Source organism: Antedon bifida, chromosome 5, assembly GCF_963402885.1.
Source record: "Antedon bifida chromosome 5, ecAntBifi1.1, whole genome shotgun sequence".
In the NCBI taxonomy this organism is placed as follows: Eukaryota; Metazoa; Echinodermata; class Crinoidea; order Comatulida; family Antedonidae; genus Antedon; species Antedon bifida.
The window spans coordinates 29,447,934-29,466,767 of NC_136230.1; the positions used below are offsets into that span (position 1 = coordinate 29,447,934).

Genomic DNA, 18,834 nt, shown 5'->3' on the forward strand with positions numbered 1-18,834 from the left:
AAAAAAGGCAAAATTTTGACAAATTTTTTAACTTTTTCATTAAAAACGCGCGCAAATTGTTTAATTCTACGTGCTCGTATGACGTGATTTTAAGTCGAAATTGATTGAAAATTGGTACATTTACTAGAAAAGGCTGAAAAAACAAAAATCAAGCAAAAAAAAAGATGTTTTTGCGCTACGTGCGCACGTGCGCGTAAAAATATTGCGCACGCGTGGGAATTTTTGAAATGCTCAAAATGACCTGAAACGCGTAGAAAGTTGATTAGATATTGATTTTACGCATTCTGAAATTTTAAACGCGCGTGCGCGCGTAACTTTCTGTGAAACATGCCATTTTTAATCCATAGAAAGTTTGCACTTGATATGACTTAAATGTTCACCAAGTGTCATTACAAAATGACCTTTGGTCTTTAGTCTATGTTAAATACGCAAAATTCATAAAATCGCGCGTAGCTTACGCTGCGCGACTCTAAAGTAAAAAAACGAACTGTCCTGCACTTCTACAGATAGAGGTAAATCTTCTGACAAAGTTATACGATGTAATGTTGATCAGAATTTGAGATACACGTGACACAAAATTCTGGGAAAGAAAGAAGAATAACATAGAAAAAAAAAAAAAAAAAAAAAAAGATCCTGACAATAACAAGGGGTTATCCGCCAAGTGCGGATAACCAATTATTAAAATTATTACTACAGGATGGATACAGGTCAAGGTCATAGTTCAAAAATTAACAAGGTGAATGCACTAAGGTGTTTATAACATGAATACGCCAATCGTAGTGTTTTGCACTAATATAGATAGTTAAGGCTAATTTACACAGACGAGCGGTAACGGTAAATACAAAATTATATAGAATCTATGTTATAATTCCTTATGACCGTTTACACACAACGCGGAACGGACGGTCGGTTTCCGCTCAGGATAGATACAGATTCTACGTGGGATAATAAGCTACGCGGTTTTCCGCTTAATATGGCTGGTTCTCACTAGAGACTCATCGCAAGAACGTAACGCAACATAAGTGAGTTGATCACAAGCGATGGATTATTCGAACTGTCGCTTGTCATTGGTCAACACGCTTGCGTTGCGTTTACGTCCTTGCGTTGCGCCCTAGTGGCTTACCGTTAGGCCTACCGCTCGTCTGTGTAAATTTGCCTTTATGCATAATAGGCCTACTTGATCAATGATAAAATTATGTTCTCTACAAAATATCTGAAGGAAGATATATTACCGATAATACTGAAGTTACTGCAAATGTAGATTGTACAAACCCACTCCCTACCGCGCGGCGCCCACTATATACCGCGCGGCGCTCACTATCTACCGCGCGGCACCCACTCCCTACCGCGCGGCGCCTACTGCCAAATTAGGGACTTCTGCTCCTTTCTTTTAGAAGAATTTAGAAATTGACATCCTAAACCAAATAGTTACGGGTTATAAAGTTTGTTACTGTTGTTGGCATGTAATTATTTCTTCTTTTTCATTGAATATTCATGATTTCTCAGCCTCTTCACTTTAAACTTATGTGCATATATTATTTCATAATACCTCTTTAAAAACATAATTTCTGTAAAATAAATATTAATGTTGATGTACAAATAACATTAACTAAAAAATGAATAAGATAAATATTTTCGAAATATCTCTATTAAAATATGTTGAACAAAACTGCAAAATCGGATATATTAATTTCAATTGCCCTTTCAAAAGCACACAATATTATTATACAGCACATCCTATATAAAGTATATGTTTATAATTCAAATATAGTATATTATTATTTAGTGAAAATATATAAATGTTATTTTATTTATCAATAGACTAGTATAATGCAAATGGGATGGTTCAAACTTAAAATTACAGACTGTTATTTAAGCACACTATCAAATGCGATGTAAGTCACAATTGCAAGAAATAAGCAATCATAATTATGCCATAATTATGTGACGTCACAGATTTGGCAAGATCCGTGGTAATACGATAGAGGGCAGTAGCACAGTTTAACACATATCAAAATGATAAAAGTTACAAGCAAATTAAATAGTTTGATAGTGGAGACAGAACAACTATCTTGGATAGAGTCTCAACTCTTGTCAACAAATTCATAATAAAATTATCCAATATCTGTTTCTGCCACAATGCGCTCATCATTAGTCATACAGATAATATTTATTTATACAATGTTGGATGAATACAAATCTGTATCATAAAATAAATTCTTTCTCATACATATTTTATGTAAAAACAAGGATTCATCAAATTGTTACACATAAATTTATTACTTTATAGCGATAGAAAATATTTGATTCATCTATTTATTGAACAAAAGTACAAATTTATAGATACAGTACAGAGAATTGAGTGTAAAATGAGATGCCAACTAAATATTTATGTAAAATACAGTTGTATATGCGTCATGTTAAAGAATCTTTACTTCATGATATGTGTACGCACTGCTATGTTAAAATGAATTTACTTCAGTTACTGCAGTAACTACATTTTTGCAAGTAGGGTAATCATACACATTGTTTACACTCATAAACTTCTATGTTGAAACAAACTAAAAACATACTGTATTGCAGTAAAAAATATTGTTACTGCAGTAACTGGAGTAGAATAATTTTCACATGATCCTTTTAATACGAAATTTAGTTTTTTTAATTTATAATATAATGTCTTTTCACAGCTGCGTGTTTATATATAAATATATAATATTGTATATAGCTTTATTACTTCAAACTTGCCAGAGTAAAAGATGGTTCGTGCTGTCCTCCTTGCCAGCCGACTCGTTCGGAGACGTCAACCCGAAGTCTTCGTACCCATCACCACCACTAATGACCATCATGTTCGACATAATGCTACCTGCGCTCGACACCGGTCGATGAGTTTTATTATTTACTATCTTGTTCTTACTTTCTGGAACCTGCACGCTGATTTTTCTCGTGTTTATAGGCTTCGTTGATGGTATATCGACAGCAGCCAAGAAACGCACGTGTCCCGTATGACCCTGGGCTGATCCGGTTACTGTTGGTAGTTCTTCGATACCGGTCGTGGTGGATGTGATTTTGGGGAGGGGTACAGTGAGAATGACTCCTGCACTTGTTCCGACCCAAAGTAGATCTTTGCATATTAGTAAAGAGGTGATACGTAAACATGCAGCTTTGTGTTGTCGAATAATGGCATCAGAACCTATAAAAGAAAAAGAAAATAATAATGTTACTATACTATCAAAACTAAAGCTCTGTCTACACTATCGAAACTTAATGTGACAAAAATAATGTGATGTGCCCATATATGGATATAATGATCCAACTACCATATTTGGGCATATCACTACCATATTTGGAACCATCAAACTTTATTTATTATTATTATTGCATTACCTGCAAGCATTTTGTGGACAGTCTGTGTAACGTCTACTTCACAGAGGCTCTGATAGGTGATAGCGTGGTACAATCGCACCACTGCGCTACTCTGCAACGACACCCACACGCTCCATCCGCTACTAACCATTGCATAAACAGCTCGTTGAGAATCATCGCTAACAGTAAACTGATGCTGAAATACAAATAAATTTAAACTTATTTTCCTTTCTGATAAACAATTGAAAGTTAGAATGAAAATGAAGTCTAATGAAAACTAAGGAAAATGCAAAAAAAAAAAAAAAATAAGAAGAAAGAAGAGACAATGGTAAAAAGAAGCAAACTAGTAAATATTTACAATAAAAGAACTTATGAATATGCAATGAACTAAAATGACACCTATTCAATATCACAAACTAATTATAAAGTAAATCACAGCATATACGGCCTCTTTCACAATAGAACTTGTTATTTATTATTATGATTAAAGAATCATCGCTAACAGTAAACTGATGCTTAAATACAAATACATTTAAATTATTTCCCTTTCCATTAAAGATGTATTGTCCCCCAAAAACATGAAAAATAAAGATTAATAAAATAAGATTTTGAATAGGCCATTTTGTAAAAAAAGCAAAAATAATTTCCCTTATAAAAAGACAAAGAAACGGTTAATTTTAAACCAAAAATCATTGTCTGACAAGACAGTTTAGGTATTTTTTGCTTTAAATTACATTTTTTCAGGAAAATATTTTTTTTTTTCGATTAAGTTTTTGGTCAAAGTGAATAACTATTATGTGACATTAAAATGGCATATTAAAAAAATTTTTTAAAGATTTTTTATGGGAATAATATATCTTTAACTAATTAATAAATGAATACTCACTTCAACTGCAAGAGTGTGAGGGTCAACGATAAGTACACTATTATGACATCCGCACCATATTTTCGAGCTAACGGCAACCATACAATTGATAGGTGTGTTACTGCTACCAATTGTAAGTGAGATTGGGTTGCAGGTGTCCCATGATTTACCTGTAATAATTTTTTAAAATATAATAATTGCATAAGTATTCTAAGACACAACTTTGCGCAGATTACTAGCTGCATTATGGGAGAATGTTTCCATACGTGTTTGATCCAAAAATGAACGGGGTAATGTAAATCGCTTAGAGGTTTCACATCATTAGGTGCTTTATAAATCCAGGATATTAATAATAATAATAATAGTTCATTCTTATATAGTGCATATAAGCAAGCTCTCAATGCGCTGAACATTATTACTCCAGTATTAAATGTATTATCATTATTATAAGCAGCCCGTAGCCAGGATTTTTATAGGGGGATTTTTTCCCACTAAAACAGGGTCAGAAATCATCATCTAGGCTAGCTAGGCCTATTTACCATCACTTCCACTGCTTTTCTCTACTTTGAAAAGTGCACTCCAGCAAAAAGAGCATTCGAACAGGCTTACAGAAAAAGTGTAAAGTGCGCAAATATGGTAGTGATATGCCCAAACATAGTAGTGATACGACATCATCATGTCCATATATGGGCATATCACATTTTTTGTCACATTAAGTTAGATAGTGTAGACAGAGCTTTACAGAAAATAGTGTACCAGGCATTATTGAAAAATAGTAATCTCCTCTATATTACCCACAAGAAAGACGTACCTTGTTCCCGTTTGTAAACAGTGAGGTCACCATTAGCCAATGAGATGAAGACTTTGTTGTCGATGTACAGGATGCAATGAACCGAAGCAGGGTGCCGAATCTTAGCCCTACTTTTTCGTTTTGTACTGATGTTGTCTCCACATTGGTAAACATGAATACTGAAAAAAAAAAACCACAAAAGATAAATAAAAATGGAATGTTTCTTATTTTTATTATTAAATTAACCTGTGGAAACAGGGTCTAACTGATTCCACTTCAGAAAAATTAACCGATAATTAATTAAAAAAAATAAAGATTAATAAAATCAGATTTGAATAGGCCATTTTGCAGTTTGAATAAAGTTATTCACTTCTGTAGAAAAAAGAGATAAATTAAAATAGAATGTTTCTTCTTTTTATTATTAAATTAACCTGTGGAATCAGGGTCTATCTGATTCCACTTCAGAAAAATTAACCGATAATTATCTCATTCAAATCGGATCAATTCTAACCTTTTATCTGAAGGATAAATCATTGTGTAGTGATTGGGTCCTTGGTTGTTTGGTAATGTCTGATTATGCTCACTTTATTTTTGTATTAATTATCTGATGATTAAAAAATTAACTGATTTTGATATGGCTGCGAAAACACAGCCATAGTATCTAACTAAACAAAAACGAAGTAATATGCTTATATGATAAAACTAAACATGATTATGTGTAATTTAATTCAGTGTGTGTAAATTACCTCAGTATGTGTAATTTATTTCAATATGTTTGTAACAATAAACTGTAAAGCAATTAATTCTGTAGCTGTTATTTTCAATCTGATAGCAATTAAGATACATAAGATTTATGTATGCAGGTTCACGTCAACGACTGTTTCAAACTTCAATGTTTATTTTCTATTAAGCTACATTGATAGACTGTTTGCAACGAACGAACGAACGACAGCGTGTAATACGACAGATTGACCTATTCACGATACCCGTTGGCATCAGTTACTGATCTAAGCATTAACGCTGGGGATTATTACAGCAAGCTACCTATTAGATTATCAATCTCAAAGTAAACGTAATCTGTCTGGATATGTGTTGAAATGTAATGTCTGTATTATTTATTGAAATACGTATTAAAACAATTTCTTAATGTTATCAGCACAACCTGAATATTATTATAAAGCTTTGTTATTGTATTACGGTATTAGTGGTAGTTTGGTGCTTTATATGCATGCTTATCAATCCCAAATCAAATTCCAAATGCTATTGCAAGATTTTAAAGTACTATAAGATTAAATAATTATTATACCAAGATGCTGTCCCCATAAACATAAAAAATGAAGATTAATACAAAAAAAAAAAATTCACTTCACAAAATAAACGGTTAAATTCAACCAAAACCTGATTGACTTCCTGTCAACTTGACTATTTTAAAATTATAGTTTTGTCAGGCAAATAATTTTTTTTTTTCGATCTAATTTTTGGTCAAAGTGAAAAACTATTAAAATGGCATACTATAAAAAAAATATTTAACAATTTTTTTTTTCAGGGGGACAAAATATCTTTAATTGTGAAAAGTGTAGATATGCCTAGTTCTTATTTATAGTGTAAATTTGCAACTTTAATAAAAAAGAAATTTTTGACAATTGAAAAAAAAAAATGTTTCAAAAGGCAGCAGCATGTGATTTGCTTGCTGAACCGTGACCATGTAATCTGAATGCGAGTAGACTTACCATCCGTCCTCTGTACCCAGCCACATGGTAGGCTGCGCTGCCTCAAGACAATCTTTGAATTGTCTGTTGCCAGAACGAAGCCGTTCAACATCGTCATCTATCACAAAGAAGAGATTAGGATTACTAAACACCAACAATATCTTTTTATTATTACTATTATATTATTTAGTTATAACTATACAGAAAAATAGAAGCATACATAATTTTAAAGATATATACAGAAAAGTTAAAAACAAATTTTCTTTTGTATAAAAGACATACATACATATAAAGTAAAATAAAAAAAGTATATAAAAAAACATATATTTTGGTATCATGCATGTTGGGAACAGCTATAGCTTCATTCTTTACTGGGTAACTATAACATGATTTAAAATTCTTTAACAATTCAAGAAAGCAAAATAAGAAAATACCGGAACTGGCTTCATCCATTGCAGATTCCTCGACAAACAGTGGACCTTGTTGACCAATCACAGGTGACATGATATCCTCATCCAGCTCACTGTCGTCCGAGTCAAACGCCATGATATCAGCTGCCTTGTTGCTAAGGTTCATTGCAGGAGTTGAATTCATAACAAAACTTGATTTGTTAGCATTCTGGTGGACAACTTTCGGGGTTGGGGACACGGGTGATGAATTGTTCGGAGGTGAATTCTCCACAGGACGAGGGCGTGGTCTTCTTTTCATTGATGACCTACGATATAATATTAAACATTTTAAAAAAACCATTTATACTTATACTATAAAAGCCTCCCATTGTTAATATGTGTTTGAAAGTTATAGGTTCAAAATCTCACAGAATCAATATTTTTTATGTTGCTCTGATGGAATTTATTGGTTGCCGAAACATATGGCACACAAAATGATCAAACATCTGATCAAGACTGGACTACTTCAACTTTATTTTACTTGGTTGCCCATCGGGACCAACCCTTTTAATTTTTAGTTGCCCGACGTCAATTTTTGCTTGCCCCAGAACCAAAGACAACTGATTCTGCAAGCCCAGTGTAAGTAACATTCTTGTTTACCTATTGGAATGATCGGGTCCAGCTGGCACAGACATGACGCATAAGATCCTGGTGGAGCATACGGATATGCACGACACGACATTTGGATCTGGCGTCATGCTCAACAGACACACCTGACCGACGTAACCATCGCTGTTACACACCCACACGTCTCGTAAACTGTTACTCATGGTGCCCAAGCTGGGTGCCGCACACGTAAACTGCATGCCGCTACGTGTCTTTGAGATTGGGATTGGGTAAAGAAAAACTGGAGGGAAATAATCTTTGGAATAGGAACCTGGAGGAAAAAAAAACAAATGTTACATTAGCGCCAATAAGGTTGAGGTTTATATTCCACAACTCTACAGATTACACATAGACCAATGTAATGCAAATCATGTATTTTAATGACTTTCAATAATATCTATATGGGAATCATAGCAACAACGAACAAACATTGCTAGCCAAGAGGGCACACTGGCGCATTATCATTATAAAATTTATTATTTTGTTTAATATTATATAAATTTGAATGCTATTTGGACTGAAATTATTACAAAAAAAAAGATTTTGTTTGTTTAATATGTTTTTTCATTTGGTACTAACAAAACATACTTAAGATTTATCCATAAAGCTGAAAACAGCTTATTTCCAATGGAGTCAAAATTTTACAATAATGGTTTTTATAATAATTATTTTTTATTCATTGACAGTTTAAAAGCTCAGTATATAGAGAGGTTTTAGTAAATTTGTTGGAGAGACACACCCTTTTTTTGTCTCTCTCTCTTTGTCTTCTACTTTATATTTTATATTGCTTATGTTTTGTAAAGTTTATCATGTCTATTGCCGAAATAATTTTTAAAAAAAATGTTTAAATATAAAATGTTTCAAAGGCATAAAAACATTAAATGACTCGAGTATAAATGAATAACGAGTAATTTATACTCATTGAATGTTTTTACATTTACTAAAAAAGCTCTCTATATACTTAGCTTTTAACTTGTTTCTACAAGCATTAAAACTTCATTATTGAATAATCCTAAAGCGTATCGTTTAATTCTTAAATCTCCGCTTTGTCAATCAATGATTAAATTGACTTGTTGATTTGGTTTAAGTACGTGAACAATAGTGTTTAATTCCAAGGTACTATTACCTCCAATTACAATGCAAATTTAAAAGCAATTTAAGGGAATAAATACTCACTAAGTTTTAACTTCGCTTCCGTAAACTTGCTTTCGAAATTTGATTTCAAATCTGCATTGTTAAATACCAGAGTCATCGTTTCTGTACCTTCCCTATATGCACACAAAACAGATAAAATGTTAATATATACACAGTAATTAATTATCATAAAAAATAGTAGATGGTGCAGCTGGTAGTGCCAGTCCTTTGACCACAAGGTTGACAGTTCATATCTAAAATCAATCATTTTTGTGTGTGTGTTTTTTTTACATTGTAAGTAGATTAAAGCTGGTTCATACTAGGATATTAGTGAGCTTTCGATCTACGACTATCAATGAACAAACTATGTCATGTTAATTCATTGTGCGCATGCAGAAATATTGGGACGTGTGTCCTTGCCACCTCAACACAGGTTTGATGGTTATTAGGTCCAGGCTATGACTGATGACACATCGATTGACCTGACCTAGGTTTTTTTTTTTCGCAAATCGAAAAGATCTCTAATAACTAATAACCATAAATATTCATATACATTTTTCATACAGAAAACAAAACAATTTAGAACAATTTTCAACATAAAATTATGGAATAACCATTTATACTGTCTTCAATGAAAATATCCATATACATTTTTCATACAGAAAATACAAGAATTTAGAAAAGTTTTCAACATAAAATTATGGAATAACCATTTATACTGTCTTCAATATGAAAAGAATTTTTCACAAATCCAATCAAATGACGTCATGAAAAATAAGAACAATAACATCATTTATGTATATTAATCGTCATTCATTATATTTTTGTCCTAATATGAAGAAGTCTTTCAAGTAAAATGAGAAAATGTTTAATGTTCGATAAACACCCACATCAGTGGATTTGTAGTATGATTAAATTCTTAGAAGCAAAAAATGTTATTAAGTAACTAATTAACTTCAATTCTCCTATTTCAAAAGTTGACATTTAAGTACAAAATACATCAATATAAATTCATTCATATTAATTATATTGATTGTAGTTTTTGTATAACTAACACATTACTTCTTAAGGCATCTCATTTCAAATAGACATTAAGAAAAGAAATGCATGACTAGCCTAATAGAAATTGACCTTTGTAATTAACTATGCATTGTAATATATACAAACACATGTATAGTAGCTCTTAATCTTCAATACATCATTTAGTTCTATAGATATACTAGAAAAGTACCAGAGTCAACTAGACGATGGTGATGCAAACTAGGCATGAACTTAACATGGCCGCCCTCTATTAATAATAACCTCAAATAATATAAAGCATTGTAAAATATACAAACACATGTATAGTAGCTCTTAATCTTCAATACATCATTTAGTTCCATAGATATACTAGAAAAGTACCAGAGAGTCAACTAGACGATGGTGATGCAAACTAGGCATGAACTTAACATGGCCGCCCTCTATTAATAATAACCTCAAATAATATAAAGCATTGTAATATATACAAACACAAGCATAGTAGCTCTTAATCTTCAATACATCATTTAGTTCCATAGATATACTAGAAAAGTACCAGAGGGTCAACTAGATGACTGAAAACAAGGTATGGACTTAACATGGCCGCCCTCTATTAATACTAACCTCAAATAATATAAAGCATTGTAATATATACAAACACAAGCATAGTAGCTCTTAATCTTCAATACATCATTTAGTTCTATAGATATACTAGAAAAGTACCAGAAAGTAACTAGACGATGGTGATGCAAACTAGGCATGAACTTAACATGGCTGCCCTCTATTAATAATAACCTCAAATAATATGAAGCATTGTAATACAAACACATTCACAGTAGATCTAATCTCCAATACATCATTTAGTTCCATAGAGATACTAGAAAAGTACTAAAGAGTGAACTAGACGACGGTGATGCAAACAAGGTATAGACTTAACATGGCCACCCTCTATTAATAATAACCTCAAAAAATAATAATAACCATATAAACCGTACAGTTAAATAAAACTAATACATTTTTAATATCAAAACATGAACATTTTCCTGGTAAAAGACTTAGATTTTCACATACAACGATCATGTAAGATCGCAGTAGTACTGTAGTACTTAAACGAAGTGATGCGGTGGTCGCAAGAAAAGTGAACAATCTCTGTGTAGGCCACGATGGTTGTCAAAGACCACTGGGAAAAAGTGGTCAGGTTGAAACCCAATCTTACTGGTGGCTACGGCCTGGCATATACAGTAGCGAGTCTATAGTTAAAATTCAGGTTCTTAATTTCAGGGATTTTTAATGGCAAGGGTTCTTTATGAGGTCTTTAATTAGAGATAGGTTTTAATTATAATAGATTTCCTTCTAAAATGCAAATTACTAAAGCCAGTTCATTAACTGATATATCATATTACTTTTGCTACTTCATTGCGTTGTTCATTTAAGATATTCAAGACGTGTATATGGTTAACCAAGCATGCATGATGTGACTTATTAAGAAAAAGATCTTTATATAGCCAATATAGAGTGTGTAGTGGTACTTTAGTTTGCTTGCCTACAAATCTCAAAGTCCTGGGTTCAAATCAGGTCTGATATCTGATATTGATATTTATTTTATTTCATTTCTAGCACGACACAATAAAGTAAAATTGTAACATTGTAAAACTAAGAAATGAAACAGGGACAACCACAAAACAAGGAAACAGCTTTCACAACTAGTGGTGCCCTAAAAAAGAAAACAACTGTCCCAGAATTTTTCTTATGCTTTCTTATTACATTAGCCTCAAATGAAACTCCAAATAAGGCATAGTGTTATTACGTATTAAAAGCAAAAAGTATTATTTGCACAAACACAACATAATACATTTTTAATTATATAATGTATTGCGAAATGTCATGAACTTACGGAGTTGTCGCTAATAATTCGACCTTGTTCATCAGCGCTGGTGGCACGACACGAAGTGTTTGACGATCAGATATTTTACGATGTATGGCATCCATTAATTCTTTGATTACATCATTCAAAGCCTTGAGAAAATCGTAACAGAAGAAACAATTATTTTATGTAATACCCAAGTGTCATTTTTGACATTTTAGAATGTATATGACCAAATTAATAATCAGGTGACATTACAAAACAAAGGTGTTCAATTTCTTAATGTGTATTGGAACACTCATTATTATTATTATATAATATTCAGTTTATGTAATGTAGGTGCATAAGATAAAGGTAAATTAACTGGACGTGTCTAACAATAAAGTAGTTCCAGTTGATATACCTTATATCTTATATAGCAATAAGATTACTATATTTTATTTCGTCTATAATTTGGATTTTTCAGTACCTAGCAGAGAATAGACCTAAATATTTAGGGGTGGTTCCTTGATTTTTTTATTTTTATAAAATTGTATATTTAATTTATATACATTTATTTTTATATAAACACATATACATCTTTACACTCTATACATACGTCATTTACTTATACTTTTATATTGCAATATTATATAATATTATTTAGGAATTTGTTTTGTCTGGAGTTGTAGAAACACATCCTTTTGCGACTGGGGTCATTGGCAATTTTTGTCTTTCCTCTATAATTAATAATAATTTTAAGAACTGATTAGGAGATTATAGCCAATAATAATGATGAAAAATAATAATTTTATAATTCTTAAGAATTCTGTATTTTATGTTGAAATTTGTACTTTTTATTGTAAGCTGATGTAATCCATCCATTTCCCTGTCTTGTTAATTGCCTCATGAGGGATAAATAAAGATAAATACTAATACTGATAATATTTTCTAAACCAAACAAACCTGATGAGAGCAAGCCAAAGAGTCTGCGAGACCACTAATCTGGTTTAATCTGGTGAGATCTTCTTCCAGCTTGCTGATCGTCTGGTCGTAGGCAATCCGTTTCGGTGTATGAGCTGGCTTCACAATCTCCATATCTTCAAGTTGGTACTTCCAGTTGAGTTTATACTTACTGGCGTCAATTGGTAATGAGGCTTGACTTAATCTAAAATTATGTAAAGAGCATTTTTTTATCAGTATAAATATGGTAATATTGTATTCAACGTTTTGTAAATTTTATACACATCCAACAGTAAGTAACTCACTAATTACATTATAAACTATATCATGGCTTACCTGGTTTCATAAGAGGCTAAAGCATGGTTCACACTAAAGACACAACTCAAGGACGTAGATGCATCGCAAGCAAGTTGACCAATAACAAGCGACAGTTTGAATAATCTGTCACTTGTGATTGGTCAAATCTGTTACTTTGCACTTATATCCTCTAATGGGTACTAAGCATTAAGGAGTGAAGTAGAAATAGCTGTGAGTGAAACCAAAGTCAGGATTGAACCCTGACCCTTGGGATTGGAAGATAAGAACCTAATAACTACCAATGATACAGCTCCGCTATCTACCAAACTCCACTACATATTATTAAGTGGGATGAGGTAAAGAGTGGATCAAAGTGGACTGCACACTGTGGGTTGACATAAATGCTGATATTGTACTTACACACTAAAAGACTGCCTCCTTCCAGGACCAGATCGCCGCTTTACTGAGGCACAAACTAATAAATCAGAAAACAGGAAGAGGCATCGATCTTTTTTTGCTACTTTCTGTTGAAGATAAATAGAGTTAACAAAAATTACTATTGTGCACAACGCTGTGTAATTCCTTGCCAATTAAATCTGAAAGTGTGCTACTTAAGCTCTGTCTACACTATCAAATTAGTTTGACAACAAGTTTGATGTGCCCAAATATGGTAGTGATATGCCCAAATATGGTAGTGATATGAAATTATCATGTCCATATATGGGCACATCCGTTTGATTGTAGACAGAGCTGAAGACTTTCTAACAAGCTTTTTTATTTACTTCAATTTTACTGTATGTACAGTGCAGCCTGCTTATAGTATGTGCTATACAGTATACGATTTAAATATTACTCTTCTTCCTTACCAGTTCACTAAACGGATACTGGCGGATGAACCTCCGGTTTGGCGCGGCAAGCTCAATGTTGCCATCGATTAAATTCTCCAGCTCTCGAAGCATGGCAATATCCAACATGGCTTGATCAGCTTCATTCTTCTTATCATCGATAGCACGTGCCAGAGTTCGAATCTTACTCAATGCCACTTCAAGGTTCTCGTGATCTGGATGATCTTCTGGTGTATTGTCTAAGAAATCCTGCAAAAGACAAGATAGTTTAAAGCTCTGTCTACACTATCAAACTTTATGTGAACTAGCCTGACAACAAAAATGTGATGTGCCCATATATGGACATGTCATATCACTACCACATCTGGGCATATCACTACCATATTTGGATACATCCACATTTTTTCTCAAACTAGTTTGATAGTGTAGACAGACATTTAAGAATGGAGATAGGATAGATTAACATCTCTCACTATGAAAATTACAAATATTATGTTGTCTAAAAATGAAATACATATGGGTATGGAGTATTCCTTTTCTGACAAAACTTCTATCTATTGGATTACTGTATATGTACTCTAGATAACTTTACAGGGCTGTAGCCACCAGTATGGTTGGTAATTGGTTTCAACCTGACCACTTTTTCACAGAGGCCTTTGACAACTCATTGACTTGAACAGATACTGTTTCCTTTTCTTGCGTAAACCGCACCACTTTATTTATTGTGGCTACTTGCCATCACTGCTTTACTGTTACTAGTAAAATACTGAATTAAATATAAACCACACTTGTGTGCCATGCCAGCAACCAAATTCCAAAGGATATCAATATCTGTCGTTTTATTTTTTGACTTAACCTTTTTTTGTAATTGTGGTATATAATTAACCCTAATATGTCATATTATCATGTCTCTCATGTAAAGAATCTTTGGTTTATTTTATCCTGTGGCCAAGTGTGATATAATATCAATTGCTATGCAATAAGACTACACATTATAAATAAATCAATTAATATTTGTCACGTTCTGCAAGCTCTGTCTACAATATAAACTTTATCTTGGATGAATAGGCTTAGAGGTTGGGATGTCGCCTAAATAGGGGTTATATTCATTGAAACATCAATTTCCCCTTGTTTGTTTTACGGGAATGTGTTTCCTGAATAGGGGTGTCCTCTAAAATAGGGATATCCCAAACAGGGTTCTATTGTAGGCCTATATCCTACATATGTGGTTTTAGGAAAAAGGGGATGGGCAAGACAACACTAGGCTGGTGGAGGGGTTACTTAGCAATATGGGAAGGAGGATTTTAAAATGGATAAAACGATTGAAAACAATTTAAACTATCATCATCCGAGGTAAGCATGAAATCATGCCAGTGATCTTTATGCTAATATTGTGGATGTCACTCAGGATATTCCCCCTTTAGGCCTTTGACAACAAAATCTTTATTAAGAAACTAATGAATTTACACCCACAAAAACCCCTTCAATAGGCATGCACAATAAAGCCAGTAATAAAGTCTTCATAAGGTGATTGCTTGTGTAATTTAAGCATCGAAAAGCATCCATGGTTCAACACACACAGAATATCCAATCCATCATTTATAGCCAACTGAGCTTAATTCTAGTATTTCTCAAGTTCAATGCCATTACCGTATTCCTAATAATAATTTATCTAACACTTTCTGTATCCATCCAAGGTCAGGTTATTGCCATTATGTCAAGATGCATATGTGTAATATTAATATAATATGCTTTTATATCACATCTTCTAAATGTAAATTGTATAGTGGCTTTGCATCAGGGAGCTAGTACTCAAAGAGCTTGAATCCACCCCAGCCATCAGTGCAAGCTCAGTGGTCTAGAGGTATAAACACCAGGCTAGTGAGTCCCACCGGAAAATTACTTAGTAGACAACATTAATTGTACGTTTACAATTTAGAGTAGAGCAAAACATCTAACAAAATTACAATCAATAAAAAAGCATGTATGGTCTCTACAGAATACAGACAGAAATTTACTGCAGAGATACTCTGAAAAAAGACAATTGTTGACTTATTTAGTAACCACCAGAACATAGCAATGGAAGTGTATTTTAACCAAGGTAGGCCTAGCACGTCGCAAATTCCTTTGCAGAATTATCAAACTTTATTCAAGAGGAAATGTTATTTTATAATTGACAGATATTTTTGACAGCTCTGTTGTTGGGATGACCACAATTAGGCTAAAAAAAGATAAAGCGATCGACTCAAAGTTTAATTGACATCAATTAAGAAGCTACGTATTTACAAATAGTGTCATTTTAGGAGAAGAAACATAATTGTCGCAAAGTTTCTATTCTCTCAACAGAATTCTATCTTTAGAAATTTTGGAGCAGTTCTTAACGATCATTTTACGACTTTGTTTGTGAACCATTTTTAGAATTGGATATGAAAAGATTCAATACTTAGGCGATGTTTTTACGTAATAAGTATAGAGCTCGTTGAGTCATACAGAGAAAAATCAGATTGCGCTATCAACTACAAAACAGCACATGTTTCTAAAAGATGAGCCAAATATATTGATTGATTTGAGTTATCAACCAGAGTTACACAGTACATACATACAAACCATGAGAAAACAATTAAACTACGTGGATATTCCCTACAAGTTAATCACCATTTTATACATTATGATTTATTCAAATATTTTTTTTCTCTAAAAGAAAATCTCATCAGAATTTATAATGTATTCATTTTAATTCTAAAATGAAAGAAATAAATGTTTATTTGAAAGATGTATTGTCCCTTTGACTAATTCCAAAAAAATAAAAAACAACAGATTTCGAAAAAAGGTGGGTCATTTTGAAGTATCATAATAGTTATTAACTATCACCAAAAATTTGTCGAAAAAAAAATCATTTAACTGAAATACAGACGTTTTTTTGTTAAAAAAATAACTTTGACTTCCAGTCAAAGTTTTCGATCAAAACATATCCCATAATGAAACGCACTTGTTTGGCTACTCTGTATGCATAATCATAAAACTTCCTCACGATCTGTGTGAAAATACCTTCTCAACCGTGACGAGTTGTAAACAATCCTAATTAGCATATGCATAATGCGTACTCGTGGTTTGAAATCTTTGTTTACTTTCGCTCGCGACGATTTTCCAGACGAAATGTAATCAAACTAATTTACCTGTTAATTACGTAAACTTGTTGCTTTTGGCTCGAATTTTCGACTTAAAGTGAATAACTTTAATATTACTTTGATATGGCGAATTTAAATTTAGAATATTTTGACCTTCATTTTTTTGTGTTTCAAGGGACAATACATCTTTGAATTGAATTAATTCTATTGGGGTTCTGAACGCAGAAAACAAGAAAAATATGGGTTTTTCAGAAGCTGTACCCAGAAATTCTTGAGGCAACTTCCAAATTACAAATGTATTCTTTGCTTTAGCACAGCTGGTAACTTGTGTTGTTGGCCAATATCCAAAATCTTAATTGCTAATATATTAAATTATACATTCTTTACCTGTTTAAAGGTAAATGTTTTAGAACATTTTTTATAGAAACAAAAAACTGACTTGGTCCTAGTAGGGTAGAATACTTTCTGGGGTTCGCCTCTCTTATTTAAAATTGGTTTTTTTTACAAACACTGTTAATAGAAAAGAGAAGAGAAATAAATGTTCTGAATAAAAAAATGTTCTGAATAAATCTGTTATCAAAAAGGACTGTGTTGGCATAGAATAAAATGAAAACTGGTGATAATGTGAGAAACCTACAGTAGCCTTTCAGTGGTAACAATAATATACAGAAGTTGTTTTCTACAACACCATCTGCAACGACACAACAATAATAAATAGGTCACAGAAGAAATAACATCGGCAAAATAACGGTTGTTCGATCCAGTTTCGACGTTCACACTAGTTGATAGACAATAAATAAAACATTCCAAAATATAAATATTATGACGTTTTAAATGTTTCACATTTGGTTCACCCTGAAGAACATTGACATAAAAAAGCGGCTATTAATAGGGCCAACGCAATCCGTCATTACAGTTTTGAATATAACTAAATCTGTCTACACCTTATGTGACAAAAAAATGTAATGTGCCCATATATGGACAGGATGATGTCATATCACTACCATACTTGGGTATATCACTACTATATTTGGGCATATCACACTTTTTTTTCCAAACTAGTTTGATAGTGTAGACATCTTAAACAACCATATTATTAACATATTATCTATTTCAAATGGTTGGTTTTATTGTGAATGACAGGTATACTTTATCATTAGCATTTTTTCTTCGAAACCACATTCAGACAAACAAGTTAATTAATAGACATCATTAATATCTAAAAATATACTGTTTGAATCATCCTTAATTTAAAATGTTAAAAATATATTGTTCCCCAAAGAAATAAAGATGAATAAAAAGTAATTTTGTAGTTTTAATCGAGTTATTCACTTTCGCCAACAAAAAAAGAGAAAGAAAACAATTGCACTTTTTTCCCCTTTTTTTTGTAGTTGAGATATATATATGGTAATATATTTATATACCGTAAGCGAATAAACTGCCCAAGCCATTTATTGTTCAGCGGGTTTTAGGTAGGGTGGGGCATTTATTTTTTTGGGTGTAATAACATGTATAATCAAATAAAAAATACCGCCTAGATTTGAAAAAATACAAACACAACTAATATCGAGAAGTAATAAAATACATTAAAAATTGTATCAAAATTCTTTGTAAATTGTAGATCATGTCAATCAATGAATTCTACTATAAATAGAAATGTGTTATGTGTATAATACATGTAGCAGGGTGTTTATTTGAGGAAATAAATAATTTTTTTGAGGGGGCATTTATTGAAAATGATGTTCTATGGGGGAGGCCTTTATTCGCGGGAGGCGTTTATTCAAAGCGGGATGTTTATTCTAATAAATATGGACCAGTAATGAAA

General features: G+C 32.4%; 1 protein-coding gene across 1 annotated transcript in view; it reads right to left on the reverse strand.

The window, feature by feature from the left end:
• Positions 1 to 18,834, reverse strand: part of LOC144843031 (rho guanine nucleotide exchange factor 17-like) — a 73,666-nt gene that overhangs the window by 27,760 nt on the left and 27,072 nt on the right. Inside the window, exons 6-17 of the mRNA XM_078699678.1 lie at positions 13,903 to 14,130; positions 13,457 to 13,560; positions 12,743 to 12,944; positions 11,828 to 11,949; positions 8,959 to 9,050; positions 7,777 to 8,053; positions 7,162 to 7,442; positions 6,749 to 6,845; positions 5,040 to 5,197; positions 4,250 to 4,398; positions 3,385 to 3,559; positions 692 to 3,190 (exon numbers count right to left, since the gene is read on the reverse strand). Coding sequence (XP_078555804.1) covers positions 2,736 to 3,190; positions 3,385 to 3,559; positions 4,250 to 4,398; positions 5,040 to 5,197; positions 6,749 to 6,845; positions 7,162 to 7,442; positions 7,777 to 8,053; positions 8,959 to 9,050; positions 11,828 to 11,949; positions 12,743 to 12,944; positions 13,457 to 13,560; positions 13,903 to 14,130 — 2,340 coding nt within the window. The 3' untranslated portion in view covers positions 692 to 2,735. The remainder of the gene's footprint in view (positions 1 to 691; positions 3,191 to 3,384; positions 3,560 to 4,249; positions 4,399 to 5,039; positions 5,198 to 6,748; positions 6,846 to 7,161; positions 7,443 to 7,776; positions 8,054 to 8,958; positions 9,051 to 11,827; positions 11,950 to 12,742; positions 12,945 to 13,456; positions 13,561 to 13,902; positions 14,131 to 18,834) is intronic.